At 39.7% G+C, this 19152-nt stretch overlaps 1 protein-coding gene and 1 long non-coding RNA gene across 3 annotated transcripts in view; one reads left to right on the top strand and one right to left on the bottom strand.

Annotated features, from left to right (window-relative positions):
• Positions 1-19152, bottom strand: part of LOC141492936 (uncharacterized) — an 80931-nt gene that overhangs the window by 61071 nt on the left and 708 nt on the right. The window lies entirely within an intron of this gene.
• Positions 1013-19104, top strand: TSGA13 (testis specific 13). The gene is made up of 6 exons (XM_074193685.1): positions 1013-2521; positions 9199-9263; positions 11767-11973; positions 16280-16413; positions 17107-17219; positions 18810-19104. Exons 1-6 carry the CDS (start codon positions 1321-1323, stop codon positions 18977-18979), a joined length of 1890 nt encoding a protein of 629 aa, XP_074049786.1. The 5' UTR covers positions 1013-1320; the 3' UTR covers positions 18980-19104.

Below are 19152 nucleotides of genomic sequence, written 5' to 3' on the forward strand. Positions count from 1 at the left end.
CTAAGAAAGTGATGGATATCCCTTACAATTACTCTTCACTGTACTTTCACCTTTCAGATATTTATCTTACACCCCACCCTCCTCAATATATGGACCACAACCTATTCATCATGTGTCCCAAAGAACTATAATTTTTCTTGCTAAAATTTACATTTTTCCCAACTTTGCAAATAGTTGGTCCTAATACAGATCCTGAAGGGCAATAATAATTTTAAAGGGATTTTTTCCTATTCTGAAGTATTTTTCTATCTACTCCTCAAAATGGATATACAAAGTAGAAACACAAAATAGGATTATATGTAAAACTATAAATCTCTCTTAGGTACGGCTCTTCTTAATAAATTCATGTTAATTTCAAAGCTGTCCTACTTACTAAAGTATTGACCAAGATAGCACTCTATCTGGAATCCCAAGAATAACTTAAAATGTCAAAAAAAATACACCCAGTCTCTGATCGAGCAAGTCCTGAATAAATGATTTCATATAACACCAAAAAATTTTACTCTGTGGGGGATGGGGGGTGGGGGAGGGAAGCAAGACTAGGGGAAAAATTGTAAAACTCAAAAATAAATAAAATCTTTCTAAAAAAAATTATTCTTTACCTGCTTCTAAAAGTGACCCCAAGAACTCTAAAAAAGTTTCAAAAGACAAAAAGGTTTCCTGATATACTTGCTACGACAGGTCAAGGATAAGAGTGAAGTAGTACTGTTCCTTCATTTTCAATTTCCCAATGAGAAGTTTCAGGGAAGGATGAATGCATTTATATTTTTCCCCCCAGGAATTAAGTTATTCCTTCTTAGACCTGGTCAAGGAGAAAAATCCAGTGTGAGAAAGTGAACTGCCTGAGACTAATCTAATCACATAATCAGAGAGAGGTGGAGACTCCCTGACCTTGCTGGCACTAAAATTTAATGATACTGTATTGTCAGCAAAGAAGAATGTAGTGTGGTCTTTGCTTCTGGAATGGTTGCTTGGCTTGCTGTATCCTTGTGTGATTCTGTTTACAGGCAGAATAGAACCTAACTGATCTTGTGTTCCAAGATATTCCCAGATTAGATCAGATCAAGGACTCAATCCTTAGGTCCGCTGGAAATAGAGGAGATCATCCAACATTTTGGGTGAAGTACGCCCTGTATTTCCCAAACTGGGCCACAAGGATTGTAAACTAGTCAATCTGGCCCTGCACCTGGGTGGAGACCAGGCCGGGGTTTGGGTTGAGGTCTGACAAAGACCTGGTGGCTGGGCAGGGTCCATGGTGTTGATTGAACTCTCCCCTGTTTGGGGAGCAAGGAGAAGAGTAGCAGAAAGGTCCTCAGAAAGATGGAGAAAAGTGATTGGCAAAAAGCCAATACCAAGATGCAGGGCTCCAGACCTTCAACCTCATCAAGAAAAGATTCAAGAGTTGGTGCCAAAGAAACTGAAACTTCCTCTGGTTTGGAAACTAACAAAGATCTGGGAAATAATGGGATTATTGCTTGGCAAAAAGCCAAGATCAAAATGCAAGTCGACAGACCTTCAACCCAGAAAAGAAAAGAGTCAAGAGACACTACCAGAAAAGCCAGAACTTCCTCTGGTTTGGAGAATGACAAAGAGATCTCAAGTAAGATAGATACTAATGTTTGGCAAAAAGCCAGGATCAAGATGCTAGTCGCCAGGCCTTCCACCTGGAAAAAAGAGACAAAAGACAATACCAAAGAAACTGAAACTCCCTTTGATTTAGAGAATGACAAAGAGGTCCCCAAGATAGGGATTAATGCCTGGCAAAAAGCCAAGATCAAGATGAACATCACCAGGCCTTCAGCCTTGGGGAAAAAAAGGTCAAGAGAAAGTACCAAAGAAACTGAAACTCCCTCTGATTTGGAGAATTTTAAAGCGGTCCCAAGAGACATTGAGAAGAGTACTTGGCAAAAAGCCAGGATTGTGATGCAGATCATCAGGCCTTCAACCTGGAAAAGAAATGAGGCAAGAGACCAAGATGACAAAGAAACCAAAACTTTTGAATTGGAGAATGGCAAAGAGGTCCCCAGCAAGATGGGGGAAAATGGTTGGCAAAAACCCAATGTCAAGATGCAGGGTACCAGATTTTCAACTGTATTAAGCCAAGATTCAGGAGACAGTGCTAAAGAAACCAAAACTCCCTCTGGTTTGAAGAATGGCAGAAAGGTCCACAGAAAGATGGTGAGAAGTGGTTGGCAAAAAGCCAAGATGAATATGAAGGTCTCCAGGTCTACAACCTGGAAAAGAAAGGAGTCAAGAAACAGTAGCAAAGATATCGAAATTTCCCCTGCTATGAAGTTTAGCAGAGAGATTCATGCAAAGGTGGTGGGGGACAAAAAATGGCAACATTCCAGTATTTGGGTAGCCAGGCCTTCAATATGGAAATCACCAGAACAGCTCTATAATACAAAGAGCAGAAGCGATGGTTTGAAGAGAGAAAGAAAGACCAGAAAATGTTGGCTAAAAGCCACTAAGGCAATGCAAATCATGAGGTCCACAAAAGACAGATCCTTCTTAGGCGAAGGTAAGAAACAGTTTTTTAGTTTTTCTGGGGTCATTGAGGTGTTGTGGCATAAGGAATAGGAACTGAAGCTAGGAAAGACCTGGTCTTAAATCCTAACACTTGACAAAGAACTTTGTGTACCTTAATCTCCCTAAACCTTAGTTCTCTCCTGTAAATGAGGGGCAGCTAAGTGGCATGGTGGATAGAGCACTGGCCTTAGAAACTTAATAATTACCTAGCTGTGTGATTTTGGGCAAGTCACAACCCCATTTCCTTACAAAAACAACTAAAAAAAATAGGTTAATGATCCCTAATTAGTTTAGAGAAAGAAAGCTTGACAAGATATCAAACTTTATTGGGGCATTTAAGAATGAAAATAAATTTAGGAAAAATGGAGAAGACCTTAAAAGATTTTTAGAACTCCCTATTTTAATGTTTAAGGATACCAAGTTACCACACTTGGATTGTAACATCAAAACCCAGATGTTCTTTTAGAGGAGGTAGAAATGGTATAAAAGGGAACCAAGAAAAGAAAATTAGCCCTGTTAGATTAAATGTACATAGAGAAGGTTCAAGCTGTAGACAATACCACAGTGAGACTTTTAAGAGTTATCTAGAGAAGTGGAAAGTACTGAGGAATGGAAAAAAATTTGATCTTTATTAGAACTGAGAAAAAGGTGACTGAGAACATCAAAAACTACCAATCTGAATACTACTTTCCCCTGCTTTCTTCTTTATAGTTTATGAACATAAAATATTTGAGTTGAGGGCATTTTCTTTTTTATTAATATTTTATTTGTTTTCCAATTATATACAATAGTAGTTTCTACCTATCATTTTTGTAAGGTTTTGAATTTTACAATTTTCCCCCCACTCTCTCTCTTTTTCCCCTCCCCCCATTCCCCCACAGAAGGCAATCTGTTAATCTTTACATTGTTTCCATGCTATACATTGATCAAAATTGAATGTGTTGAGAGAGAAATCATATCCTTGAGGAGAAAATAAAATATTAGAGATAGTAAAATTATGTAGTACATAAGATACTTTTTTAAATTAAAGTTTAAAAAATGAAAAGTTTAAAAAAATTGCTTAAACTCCACAGTTCTTTCTCTGGATACAGATGGTATTCTCCATCACAGGTGCTCTAAAATTGTCCCTGATCCTTGCACTGATGGAATGAGCAAGTCCATTAAGTTTGATCATCACCCCCCATGTTGCTGTTAGGGTATATAATGTTCTTTTGGTTCTGCTCATCTCACTCAACATCGGTTCATGCAAATCCTTCCAGACTTCCTGAATTCTCATCCCTCCTGGTTTCTAATAGAACAATAGTGTTCCATAACATACATATACCACAATTTGTTCAGCCATTTCCCCAACTGATGGACATTCACTCGATTTCCAATTCTTAGCTACCACAAATAGAGCTGCTATGAATATTTTTATACAAGTGATGTTTTTACCCTTTTTCAAGATCTTTTCAAGGGTACAAACCCAGTTGCTCTCCAGAAAGGTTGGATGAATTCACAGTTCTCCACCAATAATGTTTTTTTGTCCCAGATTTCCCACATCTCTTCCAACACTGAACATTGTTCTTTCTGGTAATATTGACAAATCTGATAGGTGTGACATGGCAAGTTGAAGGCATTTTCAATGAAGTTATTAGAAGACAGGCTTTCTCTGTGTTCTATAATGGACTATAGCATCTTTATTATCTTAGAACTGACAAAAATGTAGAGACTATAAAATTCCACTGTTATTCTTTCCAGAGTATAAAAAAACATTTTGTGGTAGAGCAAAACACCACCTACAAAGCTTTCCTACAACAATGTGTAAAAAATCATTCAAGATTCTTTGAGAGATATAACAAAATCATCTTGTTGAAAACCCCTCTAATCAGAAACATTGGGCAAGATATTGAAAAATTGGAAAATTAATTGGGAAATAATTGGGAAATGTATGTTCACAAAATATGTTTTATGGTAATGGAAATGATTCAATGGAAAGTCCAGACTGAAAAATGATTCATAAATTAGAAGCAGATAAGTGGTACAGTAAGTAGAGCACCAGGCCTTGAATCAGGAAGATTCATCTTAGTGACTTCAAATCCAACTGTAGATACTTCCTGGCTGTGTGACCTTGGACTTGATTCTGTCTGCCTTAGTGTCTTCATCTATGAAATGAACTGAAAAAGGAAATGGCAAAGCATTCTAATATCTTTTCCAAGAAAACCCCAGATGGGGTCATGAAGAATCAGAGACGACTAAAATGATTGAACAATACCATTATGGATCATAAAATTCTCCAGATGAACCTGTATGTAGATTTTTAAATAGAGATGGGAATAAATATGTCTATATTATGTGCTATATGTCATAAATATACACTGTGCTAAATACTTTACAAACATCATTTCTTTTGGTCCTTAGAAAAACACTAAGAGGGAGGTGCTATTATTTTCTCCACTTTTAGTTAAAGAAACTGAGGCAAACAGAGGTAAGTGTCATATAACTAATAACTATCTAAGGTCAGATTTAAACTCAAGTCCTCCTGTCTATATACCCAGGGCTCTTAACTACTATGTCACCTAACTACCTCATTATGCTGGTTGCTTCAAACCCAGAAATATTGCAAGAATGCCCTGGAAGAGATCAGTAATCATTCAAAAGAATTTAGCCTAACCTAGGATGAAAGATGGATATTGCCCAGATTGAGACATGGATTGCCTAGAATATCTAATAATAATAATAGTTAATATTTGCATACTGCTCATTATTTTTCGGCCTCTATGCTAAGTAAGCACTTTACCATCATCTCATTTGATCCTCACAACTACCCTGGGAAAGTAGGTGCTACCCTATTTTACAGAAGAGGAAATTGAGGCAAACAGAGGTGATGTGACTTGTGCTGAACCACACAATTCATAAGTTCTTGAGGCCAGATTTTAACTCCTAACTCCAGGCCCTGTGAGACAAGTAACTGTCATAAACCTATAGTTTGTCCATCAGAATGTTTGTAGGTATTGTTACTGTTCAGTCATAATTGTGTCCCATTCTTTTTGACACCATTTAGGGTTTTCTTGGAAAAAGATAATAGAATGGTTTGTCATTTCCATGCTAGATGAGGAAGCTGAGGAAGCTGAGGCAAATAGGGTTCAGTGACTTGCCCAGGGACACATAGTAATTATGTGAGGACAGATCTGAACTCAAGAAGATGACTCTAAAGCCAGCACCATGCAACTGCCCTATGCTTATTGTGCCCAAAATTAAACAGAAGAAGAGTAGATTGGATTATCTTTAAATAACAAAGCTCCTTTAATGACCCCCAAGATTCTTCCAGAAACAAAGACCCACCATTTTAATACCAATATTCTTTAAGGGCAGCTAGATGGTATGGTGGATTCAACTCTAAATCCTAGAGTCAAGAGGAACTGAATTCAAATCCAACCTCAGTCATTTACTAATTATTTATAACAGTCAGTGACTGCATGGGTACACTGAAGTTGAAAATCTGCCAATGTGCTAGTTGGTTTCACTCTCCAAATTCACCTAAACTGCCATACTGCAGTCTTTACTCATCTCCTTGGAAACTGCAGGACCATAGGGCACATTGCTCTCTACAGAGGATCCTTCTGAGTCCTAGAGTCTAGAAAGTAGGGGATGGTGCTGATGGAAGGCTTTTGGCCAATTCTGGAACATGAAGGTGATGAACTAGCTCCTAGGTCATCAATTTTGGTCTGTATCCTTTCCACTAAGAACTGAAGCTGATCTCTGCATCAACAGGAATTATCATTTTCCTTCACAGAAAATTCATCCTACCCTTGGATGAGTACCAGGAGTAACTATGGAATCTCCAGGTATAAAGCAGTGTCAGTGTATGCATAATAGAGGAAAGACCAGTGAAATTTATAGTGAATGTATGTAGACAAATGGAACTGTCATCTGTGGGCCATTCGACTTACTTGCAGATGAATAGGAGTCCTATAATTTGACCTGCCACCGTATTTGAAGGTCTTTCAATCTGAAAGGTAGCTCTGTGCATAGAAAAACCTGGAGTACTATTTACAAGGGCTCTCTCCAGAGTTCTATGTTTCTATGCTTGGATATTGGTGGCCCACTTGACTGAATGTAAATTATCTTTTTCCTTTGGTTGCTTCTGTTCTCTTACCCATTCCCACCCCTAACACTGATGCTGAGATTCAGAGAATGACAACAGGCAAAAGATAAAATTCATAGTTTGACCCTCCCCCAAAAAAGGCATACTGTGGAGTAGTGGATCAGGACAATACACTGAATTCTTTTAAGGGGAGACACATTGGAAGTGTAATTGGGCTTGTAAGAATGGAGATATTCTAGTGTACCTTTGGTTCTTTCAGTACTTTTTATTATATTTGGGATAATATGCCTGGTATCAAAAAACATGACATAAATTGGGGGGGGGGGGTCAATCCAATGTGAAATAGGAGGTGAGGCCATACTGGTGGAGGATTTCCTTGAGTAAATCACAGATTATTTTAAGAAAACCTGTGAAGGGGATTAAGAATACTATCTTTTTGAAGGTACCTCTACCTCTGTGGAGGATGACAGACAGCTCTATGACAATAGTCTATTGTTACAGCAGCTCAGGGTCACTGAAGTGATTTTTCTATGGGCTTATTTATTTTTCCTCACACTTCAAAAGTATCCTGACAATATTAGGCTCAGATGAAGCTCCCAAATTAGAGAGTCTGAGATGGTTCTACCAGGGGAGAGAGAGATGAATCAATCAGGTGGGAGAAATAGGGCTCCGGATTGTCATGGTATTCTTAGTACCAAACACAGAACTTCCTCAAAAGGTAATCATACCCTTGATCATAGATAAAGCATCTCATTGACTACTATCCCTCCTCCTTTGAGGGGATGAGAATGTTTCTCCTGCTTAGAACATCTGAGTCTGAGAGTAGGAATCCCATATCTAGAGTTGAATTAACTTGATATTTAATTTAGGTTGCTTGATTGTCAGATTCTTCAGACATAGTATTCCAAGTATAAGTCGCTGAAGAATGAAGTAGAAACAGTCCCAGTTTTTATTAAAGGGTATCTCCTCAATAATTGGGGTGACCTGAAATATTAACCTTGGTGATATTAAAACTAGCTCGAGAAAAGGGATCACTTTATCTGTTGTTAATTGAGTTTTCCAGTCTCTTAAAGATGCCCCAGATTTTTGTAATCTAGCTAAATTACTGTTGATGTAAATAAACCTTGCATGCTCTTTTCCCAAAATTGTATGGTTTTTTTGCTGGTTATAAATTACTTATGAATAATAAACAGAGGAGAGAGTTGAAGTACCAAGGTACTTCAAAGAGGAGAGACCAGTTTGGGTGAAGAAAAAGTGAAAAAAAAATAAGATTGGGGATAATGGCTATATAGCACCTCCCTTATAGGAGTGTTGTGATCATCAAATCAGTTAAACTAAGTAGGGTGCTTCACAAACATTAAGGTGTCAGTTATTATTATTATTATTATTATTATTATTATTATTATTATTATTATTATTACTGCTAAATTGGTGATTATCTGTGGCTCTCAGAGGTCTGAATATGTTAGCACCAAGTTACAAAGATAGGGAAGGGACAAATTAAATTCTTTTGCTTATTATCCTTTATGTATTCTTGGAACATTTCTATTTTTTGGTTATTGTTCTATTCAATAGATGCAACTTGATGGAATAGGGACAGTTGAGATCAAATCAATCAATGAGAGAGACCTATGTTCAGTAAGGGAGTTGCTTATCAACCTTATTGGCCTTTTAGCACTGAAGATGGACTAATTCTGGAGTGTTCATATGATCTCTAGTTATAAGATGTCTTGGTATAAGACCTTTCTTTCATCCAACTCACATTCCTGTTAACAGAAGGTAGAGTGAGTGCCTCTCTTTTTCAAGAAGTACTTTGGTCATATCAGGCTAAATACCCAGTGTCCAGAACTATAGTAAACACAGGGAAGTGGATGATATCTAAAGTTTATCACTGCTCTTATCCAGCTTTGGACCAAAAAGATTAAATTTCTTGTTTCTCCATTCCTGATCACAAAGGAATGGTCTTCATGGACTCCAGTTTCAACCAACCTCATTTCAACATTAGAGCAATACTATTTTTCATCTATGAATCTGGAATAGGCTCCTGAGTCATCAGATCCTGGACTCAGATGTCTAATTCTGACTAGTTTTAAGTGATTCCAGTCAAGATTTAGTAGGATGGTTTTCAAGGTGGGTGGGGAGCATGCCACTGTACCCTGCTCTTTCTTTTCTCCCTTGGGTATTGTTTAAAGAGCCTGCAAAAATGGCAACATTGACATGTCCTATCCACAATGTACTAAGATCACACTTTGGTACAGGAATCATTCTCTTTGTTCAAGGTAACCTTTCTGTCAATAACCATCACACATTGCACTGTGGCTCAAATCCCCTTGTAGGGAAGTACTCTGAGTTTCTAGTTCTGACAACTGTTGTTAGAGAATACTCACCCCAGATGCCAGTTCCTCAAGAGATGGGACTGGGATGACTTGCCTGAGATGTGGAAAAGCTGTGTTGGTTCATCTTGTTCTTGAGAAGTGGGGAAGAGAGGTACCTGTAATGGCAGTTTATCCTTCCACAGTTTACTGTGTAATCATGGCCTATATACAAATCACTAACTCTACCTTTTGTTCTATTTATTGCAGGTGATGAAGGAGTATCAAACTTTGTCTTAGAAAACTGTGAATACTACAGCAAACACCCAAATTTGGTAGGTGGGAAGACCTCTTCCCCAAGCTTCATTTCCTCTCCTTCCTTAGGAGCCAAGCAAGGGATTTAACTTCCCTAGTTACTGCAGGCCTGACCTTTTTCTTTTTTTCATTATTTTGCATGCAATATTTCTTTCTCCTTCAAAAATTAAAATAAGCCATTTCCCAAATCCAAGCTAACCATGAAGAATATACTACAGCCTCTCATTCAGAAGGAGAAGTAGGGTTTTTTAATATCTTATATTTTTCATCCCTTCAATTTCATATAATACTTCTGACAGTGGATGATAGCATCCCAAAGCCTGAATCACTATAAAAGAGTACAAAAATGTTTTCTAACACTTCTCTGCCTCTCCTGGTTCACTGTAGATGAGATTATTTCAAGTCCAAGAGCAAAGTCATAGTGTATTTAGAAAGTGCATTAGAATCACAAGCTCTGGTTTCAAATCCCAGCTTAACTATTCTCAGTGTGACCATGGTCTGGAGTTGGGTTAAATCCTCTCAGAGATTCTTTCCTTCTTCAGATTTATTCTGAATCTAAACATGCCTATCCTGTAATTCCTCAGTGCCACAATTACTCTTATTTTTTCTGAATGTTAAATGAAGTTTTAAATTTTATTTTTCAAACTGGGTCTCAGTTTCCACATCTGTAAAATGAGAAATTCAAATTAGATGTCTCTCTAAAAACCCCTTCAGCTCTAAATTCTAGGCTCTACCTCTCTGTCATGGTTATCAGTTTCTGTCCTGCTAGAACTGATAGAAATTAAGGAAGCAGAAGGAGACTTTCCTATCAGTTCATGGTTTTTTTTTTTTAAAAAAAGTGAAGATTCACACTGAATTTATTCCCCCAACATTTATTGAGTGCCAACTCTGTGCCAAATTTTGTATTATTTGGTTATCTCACCTGTCAGGCTATCAGGCAATAGCTTCTCTTCATTTCTACAAATACCTCATACATAGGTTTCTTGTTACCCTTTTATAACATTTTTAAACTCAAGTTGCTTTTTTAGATTATAGAATAGGGCTAAAAGGGACCTTCAAATTCAATTTTCCAATTCCTTCATTTTTACAGATGAGAAAACTGAAGCACAAGGAAGTTAAGTGACTGGTCTAAGGTCATACTAGTAGTTTGCATAGAAATGGGATTTGTATCCTTGCCCTTTAACTGGAGCCATGATTCTTCCATTGTACTATGCTGCTTTGCTTTTCAACTGACGAAAAATATTTGGGGAATGGGGAATGCAGTGAGAAGAGTATGCCACATAGTATGATTTGGTATTAGAGATGCCTCTTAGGGATGAATCTAAGTGATATTCCTGGAGGATTTTGGGTACCTGTCCCTTCTTCTGCACTACCATAGTGAAATGGTCTGGAAGTTCTTAATCCAGGAAACCTGGGATTTCTGTTGCTTTGTCAGAGATCTTTGAGACTCTGAAAGAGAAAATAATTTGAAAATAATAATAAGCCAAAGTCAGTGGTCTGAAGTCTTTCAGTGACCCAGTGGTAAACATCTGTTTTTTTCTGGTGCCACAAGTTTACTGAGAAATTATTTTTTCCCCTATCTTGCAGTATGGTGATAATGAGAATAATGAAGTCTGCCTTCTATTCCTTGGATAATTTCTTTCAAAAAAAGACTATATGTCTCACTTTTATTACTATTTCAGACACAATCAGTTTGTACTTATTCCCATATTGGAAAATAAGCAAAAAGTTGTAGTGAAGATGGGAGATATGGGGAGTAGAGAAGGGAGAGGCTGGGGAAATGTATTCGTCTACTTAGAATGAATGCTACAGAGTGGCATTCCAAAAACTAGGGTTGCAATCCTGGCAACTATTTTGTCAACTATTACCTGTGGTACCTGTATTGTCACAAATCATTCATTTAACTTCTCTGAGATTATCTCCTCATCTATAAAACAAAAAGGTTGGCCTAAATCATTTCTGGGTTCCTCTCCTGCTTCAAATCTATGATTTTTTAAACATAGTGTTACCTCTATGCCATAATTTCTCCAATATTAGCTAAATGTTAAAATGTAGCTTTAAAGTACAATTTTTTTTACTGAATGGAAAAAAGTTATGAATGAGAAAAAAAAATCTCCTCCTAGACAGCTTCTTGCTTCTTTAAAAATCAGCTCTTCTTGTTACTTTTTCCTAGAACTCCTAAAACTCCTTAGCATTTTTTGGTATGCCTTAGCACCATAAATTTGGGCTTAAAAAGTATTAGTTCCAATCTCTTTTATTTTACAAATGAGGAAATTAGAGATGAAATGTACTGCCTAAGGTCACTCACATAGTGTCAAAATTAGGATTTGGACCCAAGCTTCCGATTTCAAATCCAGCTTCCTTTCCACTGTATTTAATACTCATTCTATTAAGCTATAGAACAGAGCTTCCCCCAGCTTCTACTTGGCAACACATCCTTTTCCCTAATAGTTCAAAGAATGCAGTCCCATTGATAGTCATTATTGTTCTACTACTCTAACACCTTCTTTTCCCTCTTCTCAGATTCAGTATTATGAACCTATCAAGGTCACAGAACCATACAAGTTATTTATGAGAAAACAAAAAATCAAAAGATTCGTGTCTCGAGTAGCAGAGTTTGACCAGAATAAGACTTTACTGATTATGACCAACAACCCACCTCCTAGCCCTGTCAATTGGGAAGGAAAGGAGAGTATACCCTACTACTTTTCCCAGGAGCTGCTTGCCCAGGTAATTAATTGCATTTAGGGAGGCTCATGGTCTCCTTTATGATAAGTACAGCATTAAAGTACTGGCCAGAGAAATTAGATTGTATGAAAATTAAATTATTAGACTATAGTTTTCTCTTTAAAATAATTACAATTTGACATTTTGAGTTCCAAACTTGTACACTAATACATTGGAATTGGTGGAACTGAGAACTGATCTTGCCATTCTGGAGAGCAATTTGGAGCTATGCTCAAAGGACAATAAAATTGTGTGTATCCTTTGATCCAGCAATATTACTACTAAGACTGTATCCCAAAGAGATCACTAAAAGGGGAAAAACCCACAGGTACAATAATATTCATAGCAGCTCTTTTTGTGGTTGCAAAGGATTGGAAACTGAGGGGATGCCCATCAGCTGGGGAATGACTGAATAATGTTGTATGTATGAATATAATGGAACATTATTTATAAGCTCATATTTTTATGAGCAGGGGAGCAGCTAGGTGGTGTAGAAGTAGTGTAGAGCACTTATCCTGAAGTCAGGAGGAGCTGAATCTGAGGCCTCAGACACTTGATATTTACTAATTTGTGACTTTGGGAAAGTCACTTAACCCCATTGCCCCATCAAAAAAAAAAAACAAACATTGAACAGGCAGATTTCAGAAAAACCTGAAAAGACTTACAGGAACTAATGCTGAGTTAAGTGAGCAGAACCAGGAGAACTTTATGCACCTTAACAGAAACACTGTGGAATGATCAACTATGATGGATTTAGTTCTTCTCAGCAATATAGCGATCAAAGATGATTCTAAAAGACTAGTAATGGAAAATGCCATCCACTTCCAGAGAGAGAATTATGGAATCTGAATGCAAGTCATGCTATATTCACCTTTTAAATTTTTTTTGCTTTTCCCCTTCTCATGATTTTTCCCTTTTTCTTCTATTTCTTCTCTCACAACATGACCAATATGGAAATATATGTAACATGATTATTACATGTATAACCTATATCATATTACCTCCTATTCTAGCGTAAAGGGAGAGAATGATGGGAGAAAATTTTACAAAAATGAATGTTGAAAATCACCTCTCCTAGGATTGGAAAAAAATTTTTTAAATTATTTTTAAAAATTATGAGTTCCAAATCCTCTCCCTCCCTCCAGCTCCCCCAGAAAGCAAACAATATATCACTAATACATGTGATATTATGCAAAACATTTCTATATTAACCATGTGGCAAAAAAAGAACAAAGCAAGTGAAAAAAGGTAAGTTTCAATTCTCACTCCAAGTTCAATAGTTTTTTCCCTCAGGTGATAGATGGCATTTGTCCTAACAAGTCCTTTGGAATTTTACTGTATTAACAGTTTTTCAATTGCGATTCCCAGGCCTCTTTACCAAAACTGAGATGGAAATGACTCTTCTGAACCAGAGTGGTTGCTAGCAAGGGTGCTCACTCTATACTGATACTGCTCACTCCCCCCAGTCCCAAAGGAGTTGAGGGACTCAAGGGAAAAATCACTTATCCTGTTAGAGAACCTTAACTTGCAACTTATGAAGGAGAAGAGGGCCAAGTCTGCAATATTTGGGATCCCACAATTAAAAAGACACCACCAATTTCCCTCCTGGGAATAAGATAGAAACCCTTTATTAGAGAATAGTAGAAAAAAGGGGGAAAGAAATAGAGGATCAAAGTTATTTATGAAGCTTAGGGAAAGGAAATTTCTCTTACTTGTAGTAGCCTTGCATTGTCAAAGAGAGGCTCCTTTGCAGAGAAAATTTTCATTATCTCTTATTTTCTCAAGTTTGTGGATTGACCTTACTCTCTCAAACACTTGGTTTTTGACCAAGTATCCCCAAAACCTTTAGCATCTTGTTGCTGGTAATGAGATAGTCTGCCAAAGGGAAGCAATATCAGCATTCTAGCTGTACCAAACTATATGAATTTATTAGCACTTACTATAGTTCTCGAACTGTGTTAGGTGCCAGGGATGCACCTCCTACTATTTCTACGATATTTTTCTCTTTTTTAGAGCAAATAATCATCTGAGTACTTATTTAAAAACAGATGACCTTGACTTTTCTGCTGAGTCTATGTGGGAACAGCCCAGTAAGGCTCTGGGTTTTGGGTAACAGAAACAGATAAGTCAGTGGTTTTTGAAAGATCACAGTCCAAAAGAGAAGATCTCCTAATTTTCATAAAAGGGAAGAAAGTCTGAGAATTAGAGATCAGTGAGTTTTGTTTTGACTCTGGTTCCCAGCAAAAGAGTGTTATTGAAAGTATTTTATGAACATCTAGAAAAGAAATGATCTCAGAAGGCTGCCCAGCATGATTTCATCAAGGACATGTCGTACCAGACTAGGCTCATTTTTTTAACAGGATTACTAACCTGGTAAAATCATGAGAACAAATTAAATACAAACTAAATATAGTTTGCCTAGATTTTCTAAAATACTTAACAAAAATTCCTTACATTCATATGGAGAAGATGGAGGGATATGTTCTTAATAAATTAGGTAGATTTGGAACTGCTTAAATGACCTGACCTAAAAAAATGTTCACAAATGGGTCAAGGTTACCTGAAAAGGAGGTTTCTAGAGGATCGCCCTAAGGAATCTGTACTTGGTCTGGTATCATTTAAAATAATTTGTCAGGTTAGAACATTGGGTTGGATTAAATTTGATAAGGATAAATGTTATAGTGTATCCTTGGATTAAAAGTACAAGATACTGGACATAGATTATCTGAAACAGATTGAGGGGTAAGGGATTTTAAATTGGGGTCCATTAGTTTTTAAAATATTTATTTAGTTACTTCACTATAATTAGTATCTTTTATGATCCTATGCCTTTTATTTTATTTAAAAATACAGTACTAAAAAGGGGTCTATAACCTTCAGTAGATTACCAAAAGGGTCGTTTACCCCCCCCAACCAAAGTAAAGATTCCCAGTCTAGAGGATTTTTTTTTTAGGTTTTTGCAAGGCAAACGGGGTTAAGTGGCTTGCCCAAGGCCACACAGCTAGGTAATTATTAAGTGTCTGAGGTCACCTTTGAACCCAGGTACTCCTGACTCCAGGACCGGTGCTCTATCCACTGCGCCACCTAGCTGCCCCTTAGTCTAGAGGATTTAATGGAGTACACATTTAGTGTCAATTAAGTATGTTGAGTAAAAAGGCTCTAAAACTTTAATGTAACCCTAGGTCATATTACTAGAGAAATAGTGTCCAGAACTAAGGAAATAAAAGCCCTGTTACAGTTTGTTTCTAAACAAAGCGACTCAGGATTATTCTGGTCAGTTCTGGGAACTACATTTTGGATGGGCCTTGATAAGCTGCAAAGAATGCAGAAGTAGGGGCAGCTAGGTGGCGCAGTGGATAGAGCACCGGCCCTGGAGTCAGGAGTACCTGGGTTCAAAGGTGACCTCAGACACTTAATATAATTACCTAGCTGTGTGGCCTTGGTCAAGTCACTTAACCCCATTGCCTTGTAAAAAAAACCCTAAAAAAAAAGAATGCATAAGTTAACATAGATTTTGAAAGGTCTTTAGGTCATACTACATGAGTATTAGTTAAAGGAACTAGCGATATGGAAAAAATTTGCTGTGAGTTGTCATGATTGTCATCAAGCATTCAAAGGATGGTCACATAGAAGAGGGGTTAGATTTTTTCTCCACTTCAAAGGGCAGAAATAGGAGCAAAGAAGAGAAAATTTAGGCTTGATTTAAGGGAAAAATTCTAGCAATTAGAGTTAGTCATAAGTAGAATAGGCTGTCTCTGGAAGTAAGTGGTTACTAGAAATTTTTTGCAGAGAAAATTTTCATTATCTCTTATTTTCTCAAGTTTGTGGATTGACCTTACTCTCTCAAACACTTGGTTTTTGACCAAGTATCCCCAAAACCTTTAGCATCTTGTTGCTGGTAATGAGAAGGCAAGGGGGTTAAGTGGCTTGCCCAAGGCCACACAGCTAGGTAATTATTAAGTGTCTGAGGTCAGACTTGAACTCAGGTACTCCTGACTCCAGGGCCGGTGCTCTATCCACTGCGCCACCTACCTGCCCCTAATTACTAGAAATCTTAAAGGTTGAATAACCACTGGTTGGGTATGATCTAAGCAGGTTCTTGTTTAAATGTGGGTTATATTTGGGGGATTATGATAACTCTTCCAACTTCTGTGAATTTTGCCAGCCCTTCTGGGAACAGCCCTACTTTGGTTGGATGCTGAAATCACACTTTATCAAGTGCTACTTTCTGTCAAGTCCTTTATGTGGAACTGGAAGCTGAAGGTGCCCATCTTATCTCTTCACTTACTATCATTTTTCCCTTCCTCAGCCACAAAAGCAACTAAAAACCACAAGTCACACTGGTCTCCCTCTGATGAAGAAGAAATTAAAGGCTGAACTCAGGGCACCCTTTCCTGTTGTAATCTTAGAGGACGCCAAACCTAAGCGGGAGCAGTGGTACAGGTGAAGACTCAGCCCTTTCCCTTACTCCACTTCCCTCCTAGCTCTCTCAGCCTTCCTAGATCTCCCTTGTTCATGTGTCTGAGCATCATATATAGGTCAACTAGGGAGAAGGGTGTTTCTGGAATCATTACACTAGCACAGTGGAGAGGTCTGGATCTGGAGATGGGAAGACCTAAGTTCAGATCCAATTTCAGACTTACTGACCTTAGTCAAGTTACTTCACTTCTGTCTGCCTCAGTTTCCTCAAGTGAAAAATAGGGATAAAATGCCTACTTCCCAGGATTGTTGTAAGGATCTATGAGATTTATAAAGCACATAACAGTGTTTGGAATGTAAGTGCTTAATGTTTGTTACCTTCTTTCTTTCAACCTACTTCCTTCCTTTTCTTCTTCCTCCCATCTTTCTTTTCTTCCTCTTTATATACCCTCTTTCATTTCCACCTTTCTGTATTTGCTGTAGGGTCAATTCCTAGATGCATCCTAGAGCTCCTAGTAACAGCTGTTGTCACATCCTCACCTTATTCTTTTTATTCATTAGATTCCATAAGCCTCTTTCCTTTCAACTTCCATTAATCTCAACTTCTTTTTCCCCTCTTTTCTAAAACCCAGAAAATGCAATTAACTTTTATCTGGTATCCCTTTTGTCATGAAACTTGGCTCTAGTTCCATTAAATGAATTTTATTCCCTGTTAAGGTTTTCCACCAAGGCTGATTTCAAGGGTGAAGCCAAATTTTCAAAGCTCCATGCCCTAAAGAAACAAGAGGAAGAATATCCTGAACTATCCTTTGTTCCAGATTTTAGTTCAGGTAAGAAGAAAGATGATGAACTCCCCTGCCCTCTTTACATTATTTCTTGAGCTGGAATGTAAATAGTTATTACAACTCATTTGAAAAAGTGGTTTAAAAAAATATTTGATGAATGTCCAAAGTGAACCTTCCTGTCACTTGTTCAAATACTTTGAAGATCAAGGCAGCAGAGAATCTGGTTCAAACCCCTACTCTGATGATTACTACCTGTATGACCTTGGACAAGTCAGTTAACCTCAGTTTCCTCATAACCATGTGAAGTCGATACAGCATTGGATTTAAAAGAGTTGGACACAGAAAAAAAAGTTGGACAGTCCTGGATTCAAATCCCAGCTCAGATATTTACTAGCTGTGTGACTGTGGACAAGTGACTTAACCTTTCTGTGCCTCAGTTTCCAGAACTGTAAAATAAGAAGGTTGGCCTTCTTAGACTGTAATGTCCTTTCCAAGTTCTAAAGTTTTGAACCTTCATCTTTCCAGCTCTAAATGTCTTTTAATCTTAGTCTCCAGACTTGAATGGCAAACTAAATAAATCTCGGAGATTTTCCTCTTTGCTCACTGAAGAACAATGAATGATTTAGTCACACAACAATCAATGGCTGGCATAGAATTGAGGATTCATTTAGTTGTGTTTGGTCTCAGGGAGCCGAACCTGGGTTGAAATCATAGAAAGCAGATATAGTTGTGATAGAGGGGGAAATTTCCTTATGAGTAACTGTCCAAAAGTGGAATGGGATCCCCCTCCCCCATTAGAAGTCTTCCAACAGGGGCGGCTAGGTGGTGCAGGGGATACAGCACCGGCCCTGGAGTCGGGAGGACCTGGGTTCAAATCCGGTCTCAGACACTTAATAATGACCTAGCTGTGTGCCTTGCAAAAAAAAAAAAGGAAAAAAAAAACTAAAAAACAAACACAAACCCCAACGAGGAGGTTTTTCATCAGGGCTTTTTAAGTGGGGGTAGAAGCCGGGAGGGACGTTAAGGATGCCTGCCCTTCACCCTGGCCCAGTCGGAGTGGCGCGGGACCCGAACTGCGGTCTGGCGTCCCCGGGCCCTCCGCCATGCCTCTCCGCTCCCGGGCCCGGGCCCTGCGCCATGCCTCTCCGCTCCCGGGCCCTCCTCCATGCCTCTCCGCTCCCGGGCCCGGGCCCTGCGCCATGCCTCTCCGCTCCCGGGCCCTCCTCCATGCCTCTCCGCTCCCGGGCCCGGGCCCTGCGCCATGCCTCTCCGCTCCCGGGCCCTCCTCCATGCCTCTCCGCTCCCGGGCCCGGGCCCTGCGCCATGCCTCTCCGCTCCCGGGCCCTCCTCCATGCCTCTCCGCTCCCGGGCCCGGGCCCTGCGCCATGCCTCTCCGCTCCCGGGCCCTCCTCCATGCCTCTCCGCTCCCGGGCCCTCCTCCATGCCTCTCCGCTCCCGGGCCCGGGCCCTCCGCCATGCCTCTCCGCTCCCGGGCCCTCCTCCATGCCTCTCCGCTCCCGGGCCCGGACCCGGCGCCATGCCTCTCCGCTCCCGGGCCCGGACCCGGCGCCCTGCGCCATGCCTCTCCGCTCCCGGGCCCGGACCCGGCGCCATGCCTCTCCGCTTGCTTTGCAGACGCGGCCGCGGCGAGGAGGCGCAAGGTCTCCATGGCGACGTGGGAGCCGCTGACGCTCGATGCGCTGCTGGAGGAGAAGCCGGTGCTGGCGCTGCCCGTGGCGGCGCAGAGCCCCTTCCGCTACGGGAAGGCCCCGCAGTGGCTCGTGCGCGGCGCCGCGGCCCCCTAGGAGGCCCGGGCCGGGCCGGCCCCGGAAGCGGCTCCTCAGTACAAGCTCACGCACTCTAGCTCTGGCCCCGCGTGTCTTGTGTGCGAGGGCGGGACCGCCGGGCGGGGGCGGGGCGGGGGCGGGGCTGGCGCCGGAGTGACGGCCGGGCCGCCCAGCCGGCGGAGGCGTGGGGG

This window comes from Macrotis lagotis, chromosome 7 (assembly GCF_037893015.1).
Source record: "Macrotis lagotis isolate mMagLag1 chromosome 7, bilby.v1.9.chrom.fasta, whole genome shotgun sequence".
NCBI lineage: Eukaryota > Metazoa > Chordata > Mammalia > Peramelemorphia > Peramelidae > Macrotis > Macrotis lagotis.